The sequence below is a fragment of the Clarias gariepinus genome, chromosome 25, assembly GCF_024256425.1.
Source record: "Clarias gariepinus isolate MV-2021 ecotype Netherlands chromosome 25, CGAR_prim_01v2, whole genome shotgun sequence".
Lineage (NCBI taxonomy): Eukaryota > Metazoa > Chordata > Actinopteri > Siluriformes > Clariidae > Clarias > Clarias gariepinus.
Window position 1 is genome coordinate 9149291 of NC_071124.1, and position 10472 is coordinate 9159762.

Genomic DNA, 10472 nt, shown 5'->3' on the forward strand with positions numbered 1-10472 from the left:
GAATAACAACTCTTGAAGACAGAATTGCAGTGTAGCTTAGAATAAATTTTAATATTTTCCTATGGTAAATACCAAAATGAAGGTCTCCTTTATAGATGCACACATTTTGCATATATTATTGTAAAAAAAATACATTACAATTTTAAGATCTACTAAATCATTACCATCATCAAAATGCTAGAAGAAATTAAAACATCACAGCTTTGATCACTTTTTAACTAGATGGGCATTTTAACAACAGTTTGTAAACACTGTAGTGTATTAAATAGCTTTATATGATGGAATGTTAAAATTCAGACATCAAGATTAGAAATTTGTGCAAGTAAGTCGGACTGTGCAATACATAAAGTCAGCACGAAGGCACACACAAACAAGGCAATGGTGAGAATATGTGATGCAAAGTAGTTAAATCTTCTCAAGTTCTTTTAGCAGCTCTCCAAAACTTGTCACATACCAAGAAGACTTTTCTTTTACTTGCTGCCGCACCACGTTGCCGCCAAAGCCAATGAAAGCACTCTGAAATATTAAATAAAGTTATTCATCTTGTACATTTTTTATTTTTTTTATTTTATAGATTACAAATCATATTTCTTTTTCTATTTACATGCACACTGCCATGCGATAAAGAGGGTCTCCAAGTATGAAGTCTGCATTTTAAAATTAATTTTACATTTGAGTTAATCAGATATTTTTGTAGTTTTTCGATTAGGCATTATTCTGGTTTGAATCATCAAAGACATTTAACCTGTAAATGCCATTTACAATATTAGCTAAATTACTGGCCAAAAAAAGTTAAAAAAAAAAAAATTTTTTTTTTTTTATTGAAAGCCTTAGAAAGATATGATGTGCACTTACAGCAGGAGGGCACGCTTCTAGGTCAGTGGCACCATCGCCAATCATTACTATTTTTTTTAAGCCATACTTCTCCTTTAACAGACTTATGACTTTTCCCTTGCCTCCTGATTCTGCTGTGGGCTGAGTTTCGTCAAATCCTGCATACTCTCCTAAAAGATATTTAAACATAAATAAATAAATTAATAGTTGGATATCATTCAATACCAGGTAACAGTGCAAAAGTATGCAACCCCTGCCCTCAATAGATTGATATAAAAAAAAAAATACATATTGTTTAAAAACAACAGGACCATTATTAAAAGACAAGCAATAAAATAGTTTTTAAAGTTTAATGTATTTTGTTTAATGTGCACTGCCACATTCCATGCAAATAAATTTATTTACATGTTGTTACAGCCCTAGTGCCCTCCATCAATTTGCACTGCAAAGTTCCTAGAGTACTAGACTTATTTCAGTGGTTGCAAGTCAGCAGAAAGGACCATTTAGTGCTATGATAGCATTATCTTGAGGGGAAAGTATAATCCTATCACAACCCTTATAGGGAGCAAGCTGCCTTTGTCCAACATGCTCCTTAATAAAACCCTTTTTACAAATCTATGCAAGTTTCCTAAATGTAAAAGGTTTTTCAAAAGACTTTTGAAAAAGTGAGAGAATTGTATGCCTTGGCATTGATGGCTTGAATAGTAACATTGTTGAAAATCGTTTGTGTAATCTTGGCTAGAATTCCAGATTTACTAACAATCAATTGACAGCAGACTTAGGCCATCAGTTTATTGGACTTATCAATTTTTAATTAGCAAAGCTTACTGTATACAATCACGGGTTTCTAATTACTGTTGTGCAAACATCTCTCAGTCCCCCCCTTCCCACTTTATCAGCATAAAGGAACTACTATAGGACTACTGAGCAGATATTGCATGCACAGGATGGTTGACCACACTGATCCTGACTTGATAGTATGGTATGAGCATGTTAGACGTATCAACGTTGTTCAGATTTTATACACCATGTTCTTGCTGTTGGTCTTTCGGCTGCTCCCTGTAAGGGAGTCAACACACCGGACCATCCGGTCCGAACATACAAGCTTGGCACAGGTTTTACACCGGATGCCCTTCCCGACGCAACCCCTTCCATTTTAGCCAGGCTTGGGACCGCCATCCAGTGGCTGGGGTTTTGGCACTGTCTGGGAATTGTACCCGGGCCTCCTGCATGGCAGGCGAAACACCTACCACTAAGCCACCAGTGCCCTTCAGGTATTATACACTGGGTATGTTTCAAAATCTTTTAAAATAAATTCCCAGTTATTAAACTGATAATTAAGAAGTCTGACCTCAACCTCTGTCAGCTGTCCAATTACAGGCCGATATCAAACCTCCCCTTTATCTCTAAGATTCTGGAAAAGATAGTAGCGGAGCAGCTATGCTCATATCGACATAGAAATAGCATACAGGAACTGTATCAGTCAGAATTTAGGCCTCATCGCAGCACAGAATCAGCACTCGTTAAAGTAGTAAATTACCTCCTATTGGCCTCTGGCCAGGGTTGCATCACTATGCTTGTGTTACTTAACCTCAGTGCAGCTTTTGACACCATTGATCATAGTATTCTCCTTTACAGATTAGAAAACATGGTAGGAATTAAGGGAACGGCCATATCCTGGCTCAGATCCTATTTAACCGATCGTTATCAGCATGTAGATTTAAATGGTGATTATTCTGCATGTTGTCTAGTGGAGTTTGGTGTTCCACAGGGTTCAGATTTAGGGCCACTGCTTTTTTCTCTTTACATGCTTCCTTTAAACATAATCCGTAAGCATTATATTATTTTTCATGCTGATAACACAGTTACATGTTTCAGCAAAACCAGATGAGAAAAACCAGCTTGCTAAATTGCAATGCATAAAGGATATAAGAGACTGGATGCTAATTAACTTTCTTCTCCTTAATCCTGATAGGACAGGTTCTAGTCATAGGACCGCATGCAGCTAGAAGCAAGATTTCAGATCACACTGTAACTTTAAATGGCCCTTTCTGTTCCATCAAGTGCAACAGTAAAAGACCTGTGTGATTCTAGTCTTTCATTTGAAGCTCATGTAGGCAATATCACCAGGATAGCATTCTTTCACCTCAGAAATATTGCCAAGTAAAAAAATACATTGTCACTAAACGATTCAGAAAAACTAGTTCATGCTTTTATCACCTCTAGTTTGGACTATTGTAATGCCTTATTGTCTGGTTGTTCAACTAGGTGCATTAACAAGCTAGTTCAGAATGCAGAAGCGAGAGAGAGTCCTCACTAGAACCAGAAGATACGAGCACAACACCCCTATGTTATCTTTACTTCATTAGCTCCTATCCTCTACTTCGATCAAAGGATGCAGGCTGCTTGTCAGTACCACGTATTATGAGCTTTTTCTTACAAAGCCCCAAAGTTATGGAGTAGCCTTTCAAATAGTGTTCGGGACTCAGACACAGTCTCAGTGTTTAAGTCCAGGCTAAAAACCTATTTATTTAATCAAGCATTTTTATAAATAGATTTGCCTTAGGTAAAGGAGCAGATCTGGGGGACTCATGGACGTAGAGTATTATGGTGAACTGGTATGTTTGGATGCTGTCTTTCTCACTCTTATTGATCACTCAGGTTTGTTGACGGTGAGGTGATTGTTTGCTTTAAATCTCAGGGAGCCCTCATGTCTGTGTTTCCTTCTGGCTCTCCCTTTTATTTATGCTGATATAGTTAGTCCTGCCGGAGTCCCTGCTTGCGTCCCTATTGCCATCTCAGAGATTTTTCTACCTTGCCACTTGAGATTGTGTAATGTTGCTTTGCGACAATGACAATTGTTAAAAGCGCTATACAAATAGAATTTAATTGAATACACAATATCAACTGTTACCAGATGCACTTACCTTGTTGATCCGCCTTGGAGGTATGCAGTGTATCGTACAATTACAATACAATTATTTCATCTTTTTCTTTGCACAGGATGTTCATTAACAGCTGCTCTTTCATCAGTGTTAGTTGGATTACAGTCAGTAATCAAATACCTACAAATTGGTAATTGAGTGTATATTAATGACTGTGTGTCTGTAAGCTGTGCGTTTCTTACCGTTGAAGTAAAATTTCAAGCGGTTGGCATAGACATGGTCAAGAGGAATGCCAAGCTGTGTGGCTACATGTTCTACAATGCAGCGAAACCCTCCAGAAATGAGGAAGACTTTCACATTACGCTGATGTAGCCTCTCCACAAGTTCCCTGTACATACAACATTTACATCTTAGTATGCTCAGATTCAGTTCAGATATTCAAGTTCTAATGTTGAGACAGACGGCACTATATTTGTCCACCAGGAAAGCAGTGGTAGGAAACTGATTCAACATCAACTTACTTAATACCTGGAGTCAGCTGAGGAGGATGGTCCGTTATTAGCTTGTTAACTTGCTCCCGTGAACACTTGATAATAGACAGCCGTTCCGTCAGAGCTGTTTTAAATGTTATTGATCCTCCCATTGCCTTGCGAGTCCTGGGAACAAAGATTAGCTCATCAATATCCCCTTTTATGCCCGACTACGACATGCATAATTACAATCACATGGACAATTACAATCAGACACGTGAGCATCCACACGTACAGTATACATGCGCACCCGCACGCGCACACTTTGTTTTTATTTTAAAAAAATTATTATTAAAACACACGTGTATACATATCGGGGACTTTCTCACACACACACACTAACAGACTGGGAATGACAGCCTTCTGGCTTATGGATTACATTAATTGTACATTAATTGTCGCTTTAGATTACTCATTACTGTACATCAAAAAAATCCAAGTACTTGGTAACGCAATACACACAACACTGCCCATCACAATAGTTAATATTACCCATAAAGTCATTACTAACATAATTAGTACTGGTTCAACAGTGGTAGTTCCATTGTAATCCTCATATATAAGGTAAGTAGTTTAAAACTCCACTTAAATGCCTAAAGTGCATTTTCTACAAATAAATCTTTATATTAGATTAAGATGTTATTATGTAAAAGGTTCAAATCAACAAGACTTGCCAGCTATTAGGCTTGCTTGGAAAGATTAGTACAACTCTAATCCCCATCGAGACAGGATGCCACACGGTCCCTGGAGCCGATACCGGGCATTTTGGTCAGGACCAGGTTCTGGTCTAGTTCCAAATTTAGACACCATAGGGGTCACTGAACACTGTAAGCTACTATATAAGCAGTGATTATTGGGGACACGACTGATAAACACATAATTCATCAGCCAATAGAAACCACACTAGGGCTGTAGCTATCGAATACTTTAGTAATCGAGTATTCTACCATAAATTGTATCGATTGATCGGATAAAATGTACTTTTGCTTAATTAAACAGCAATGTAAAATATTTAAGAGAAGCAAAGATTAATTGGTTTTCTTTTTAGAAAAATTAACATTTTTTTTTTATGTATACAGCATTTTATCAACAAAATTATTCACAATACAAGGAATAGCTTAAAGTTGCCTGAGATAAATTAAGTGCATTACAGTGTTACACATTCTTATTTTAAAGCCTTTTCTCAGGTGCAAAAACTAAAAGGTATTTCAAATGACTATAAGTATCAAAATAAACAAATGCACAAATTTAAATAAACTTTAATATATTTTTATCGTTCCCTTTCATTTTGTAGCCCGCAACAGAACGCCCTCTCTAATCAATACACAGCTAATTGTTTTAATCTCCTTCCGCTTTGTGGGTGACATAAGCTGCTCTTCTTTGTCTGTGTTTACTGGTGGCTTGCATCCGGAAGTACGCTGTTTCATACCAAACAAATAATTGCGCAAAAACATAACACAAGCTTTTAAAATTAATTAAAAGATGCTTTAAGGCAAAAGATTTTTTATAATCGAATTACTCGAGGGATCGTTTCAGCCCAAAACTACACAGTGGTGTGCATGAACCTTTTCAAAGGTTAAGTACTTAACAGACAAAGGTCTTTTAACTCCTAGGAGCTGATTACAAAATCATGCTCTGTTCATAACCCAACTAAACTCAAATGCCAGGAAATTCTTGGTAGTTCTATAACAAAGACTCTGTTGTATTTTACAAAGCTTGCATACACTGCATATTTTTACATATAAGGACCGTGTCATTTGGGTAATGCACTGTTTAGCAAAAACTTATTAACAGGTGAATGGAAAAGCATTGATTATCGGATTATAATGACACATGGAAGTGGGTGGAATATACAGTATTAGACATTAAGAAGTTCTCAAAGTTGTGTTGAAAGCAGAAAACACAGGAAAGCTTAAGAATCTAAACCATTCTGACAAGGGCACATTTTAATGGCTAGATGACGGAGTCACAGCATCAACAAAACAGCAGGTCTTGTTGGATGACCCCTTTTTTCTTGGTTATCACCAACAAAAAAAGTGGTTCAAGGAAGGATGCCCATTAACTAGGCTTTATTTCTTAAAATTTTTATGATTATAACTTTACATTAAATGAAAACCCAAAATTCAGTATATCAGAAAATTAGAATATTGTGGAAAAGTTAAATATTGGAGACGTATGATGTCTTACACTCATCAGCTAATTAACTCAAAGCACCTGCAAAGCTTTTCTGAGCTTTTAAATGGTCTCTCAGTCTGGTTCAGTAGGCTACACAATCATGGGGAAGCTTGCATACTTGACAGTTGTCCAGAAGACAATCACTGACACCCTAAAGATGGAGGGTACCACACAAAAGGTCATTGCTAAAGAACCTGGTTATTCACAGAGAGCTGTATCCAAGCACATTGATGGAAAATTTAATAAAAAGAAAAAATGTGGTAGAAAAAGGTGCACAAGCGACAGGGATAACCGCAGCCTTGTGAGGTTTGGGAAATGAAGCCCATTCAAGAAATAGGGTGAGATTCACAAGAAGTGGACTGCAGCTGGAGTCAGTGCTTAAAAAGCCACCACGCACAGACATTTCCAGGACATGGGCTACAACTGTCACATTCCTTGCGTCAAGCCACTATTGAACGAGTGACAACGTCAGCGGCATCTACCTGGGCTAAGGACAAAAAATACTGGAGTGTTACTTAATTGACCAAAGTCCTCGTCAGATGAAAGTAAATCTTTCATTTCATTTGGAAATCAAGATCCCAGAGTTGGGAGGAAAAGAGGAAAGGCACAGGTGGTATTCCTGTGCTTGACTGGCCAGCAAACTTGTCCAAACTAAACCTCTTAGAAAATCTTTCTGGTATTGTGAAGAGGAAGATGCGAGACACCAGACCCAACAATGCAGAAGAGCTAAAGGCCACTAGCAGAGCAACGTGAGCTTCCATAACACCTCAGCAGTGCCACAGACTGATCTCCTCGCTGATGCCATGCCGCATTGCTGCAGTAATTTATGCAAAAAGAGCCCCGACCAAGTACTGAGCTGTACATGTTCATATTTTTCAGTAGTCCAACATTTCTGTGTTGACATGTTTTTAATTGGTCTTAAGTAATATTCTAACTTTCTGAGATACTGAATTTTGGGTTTTCGTTAACTGTAAGCCATAATCATCAAAAAGAAAAGAAATAAACACTTGTAATATCATTCTGTCTATAATGAATGTATAGAAGTTTGACTTTTTGAATTGAATTACTGAAGTAAAATGACCTTTTTAAAGATATTATTATTTATTGAGATGCACCTGTATATAGACAATGAGATTGGGAGAAAACGTCATGTTCCATATGGGGACATTTGGGTTTAAAGAGGATATGATGATCAATGCCAAAACAAACAGATTCTTGGCTTACAGAAGACTGGGGAAACAGCAAAATCCTGAATCAGCAGTGACCCAATTATAAAAAAAAAAAATTAATTATTGGTATATTACCTTCAACTAGGGACACAAAATTGGATAGTGAATAATTAGCATACACAGATGTTTTACCAGTGGTTGACATTCACATGATCATTTCATGCCTTGAATTCTTTAGCTGCTGTTAGTGTTTGTGCTATCAATATTTATAAGCCGTAAGATTTCATATATTAAATTTGTTTATTGGTGCATGTTGCATACACAAGGTATCCTAAAAGTCTAGATACATAAGGCAAGGTTGGATCAACAGTTTTTCAGGTTTCTGGATTGATGGCTCAGCTTTACGCTCATTTGCTCCTTTTTTTATACCTCTGGGGACACATGATGGCCGTGATATTCCAGAACAACAACATGGCACAAAGATTATGTAAAGGAACGCATTTAAAGTGCAATTATGAGCTTAGCACGTGTAGTCTTCCCATGAGTGAGACATGACTTCGACTCATGACACAGAATTAGCAATCATGTGGAAGATGTTTTTAAAGCAAAGTGACACTATGCTAAAAAGTGCTCACTGTTCCCTTTGTATGCAGGCTTTTGGAACACCATGTAGCTTTATCTGTTTTATTTCTTTGTTGTTTAAGTATCCTCCTCTGACACTTTTGCACAAGTGAAGGACTTTTAAAAAAAATATTATTTTTTTTATTTATTTAGGTAGTTTTGTGCACGGAAGACACTCACATTTCAGTGACAGCATCTCCGACTCCGCAGAACTTAGCGAGCTCATCGATGCCCTCCTCCCGGATCACGGTGCTGTCCACATCAAAGCACACCGCCTCGGCCAGGCGGAACATCTCCTTCGTCTGCGCTTGAGTCATCATCCTGCACAACACCTGCAAAAAGCAAACAAACAAACAAAAACGGTTTGTTTGGAATCGCGCGACCTGAAACATGGCACGAACGCACGGATTAGGTTCGGATAATGAACTTGAATAGAACTGGACCGACTTGTTTTTTCTCGTGAAACAGATCAAATGCAACACTGCACAGACGAACAGACTGTAAAGCTATTCGGTGTTTTGCAAGCGAAATGTTAGATTTTACTGATGGGAAAAAACCCTCAAATCTGAGTTCGCTGATGATCAAAACGATTGCATCACCCTCAGATAGACAGGCGGCCTCTGACAAGTTAGCTTAACTGCCAGCCGGCAAACTGGCCGAGTTCAACCCCAACTCACCCAAAAGCATTCGAAAATGTTTATAATATATGTGCAAGGTTTTATGTATGTATTTTTGTATTGCTTACCTTTAAGCTTCGATTATACACGCTGAAATATGAACTGCCAGATTTCACACACAAGCGTTCTGGGGGGGGGGAAAGCCGGGTGTCTGAGCAAGCGCACGAGCCGCGGAGCCAGCCGTCACTGCCGCTACCTCAAGGCTTCTTCCACACAGAATCAGAGGCAGGAGCTGCCCTTCAAACCGCTCCGCCCTTTCCGCGACAGAGGCAGGTGCGCTAGCCAATCACATCACGGCCAAGTCACAATGATTGGCTAATCTCTCTGTGCATAAGACGGCTTTTTTTGTTTTTTTGTTTGACATAACCGATGCATAATAGCAGAAGAAACACATCAGGTCATGGCGGAGCCTGGCGCCATATTCTTATACCCAAAACAAATAATTTACTATCAGCAACTTATGTTGTTATGCATCCGTTATTTCATTATCTTATTACACCGCTTAGCGCTTGGTCACGTGAGATATCCTAATGTGGGTTACGTCCTGAGGTGCCAAGCCATGTCAGGGCACAAGCATATACTATATATATATATATATATATATATATATATATATATATATATATATTAATCAGCCATGTTTTTGGAGTGCGTGAGGTACCTGGAGTATTCAAAAGAAACACACCAAGCTCAGGGAGAACATGAAAACTTTATGCATCCAAATTAGGGACCAAAGCGGAGGTTCAAGTCCACAACCCTGGAGATACCCAAAGTGACTAAGCTCCAGTTTACTAGTCATAAAAAATACATTCAACATTCATTTTCTATGCTACTTATCCTGTGTACTGTGTCACAACGGGCTTAGGCAGACTTAGGGCACGAGGCCGGGCACACCCTGGACAGAGCGCACACACTACGGGCAATTCGGGAATGCCAGTTAATCTAATCTGCTTGTTTTTGAACTGTGGGAGGAAACCCACCAGCACAGGTAGAACATGCAAACTCCATGCATGCAGATTAGAGACCAAAGCTGAGGTTCAAGCCCATAGCATTAGATGTGCAAAGTGTCTCTAATTTTAAGGAGATGTGGAAAGGTTTAATGTTAATGACAATGTGCTGTTAAAATAGCCACCATGTTCACAGGACTTGACACCTTGTCATTTTTTTTTCTTAAGGGCTACTCGTAAGGACTGGTCTGTATCCCGCCTCTTCCTACAAGACTAGAGGAACTTAAGTAGAGAATCCTTGAGGTGCTGGAGAATGTTACACAAGATATGTTAAAGTCTAAAGACATGCAGATTGGATTGGCATTTGTGTGTGAGTAAGTGAGTGAGTAAATGCTTGCGATGGGTGTTAGTATTCTATGTTAGTATTGATGTCATTGCATCACTTTTATCTTATGAAAAAATATCTTTATCTAGATATTATCTAGATAATTATTATCTATTATTATATTATATTATATTATTATAACCTATTATCTATCTTCCATGTATGATCATGGAGACAAGTCATTTCTTTGAACTCGCTAAAATTAAACATTGAACATTAAATTAAGAAATTTTGGTTCATCACTGTATA

The 10472-nt window shown here is 38.1% G+C and overlaps 1 protein-coding gene across 1 annotated transcript; it reads right to left on the reverse strand.

The window, feature by feature from the left end:
• Positions 1-40: 40 nt before the first annotated feature.
• Positions 41-8567, reverse strand: psph (phosphoserine phosphatase). The gene is made up of 5 exons (XM_053486235.1): positions 8395-8567; positions 4241-4375; positions 3962-4107; positions 856-1004; positions 41-516 (listed from the first exon to the last, which is right to left on the reverse strand). The coding sequence occupies exons 1-5, from the start codon at positions 8532-8534 to the stop codon at positions 406-408; spliced, it is 681 nt and encodes a 226-aa protein (XP_053342210.1). The 5' UTR covers positions 8535-8567; the 3' UTR covers positions 41-405.
• Between the last annotated feature and the right edge of the window lie 1905 nt (positions 8568-10472).

Excerpts from the sequence above, each read along its gene's own strand:
- psph (XM_053486235.1), bottom strand. The coding sequence starts at position 8,534 with ATGATGACTCAAGCGCAGACGAAGGAGATGTTCCGCCTGGCCGAGGCG. Across the intron at positions 4,376-8,394 it reads GGAGATGCTGTCACTGAAAT|GACTCGCAAGGCAATGGGAG; the intron begins GTGAGTGTCTTC and ends CTTTGTTCCCAG. Across the intron at positions 517-855 it reads TAGAAGCGTGCCCTCCTGCT|AGTGCTTTCATTGGCTTTGG; the intron begins GTAAGTGCACAT and ends TTAATATTTCAG.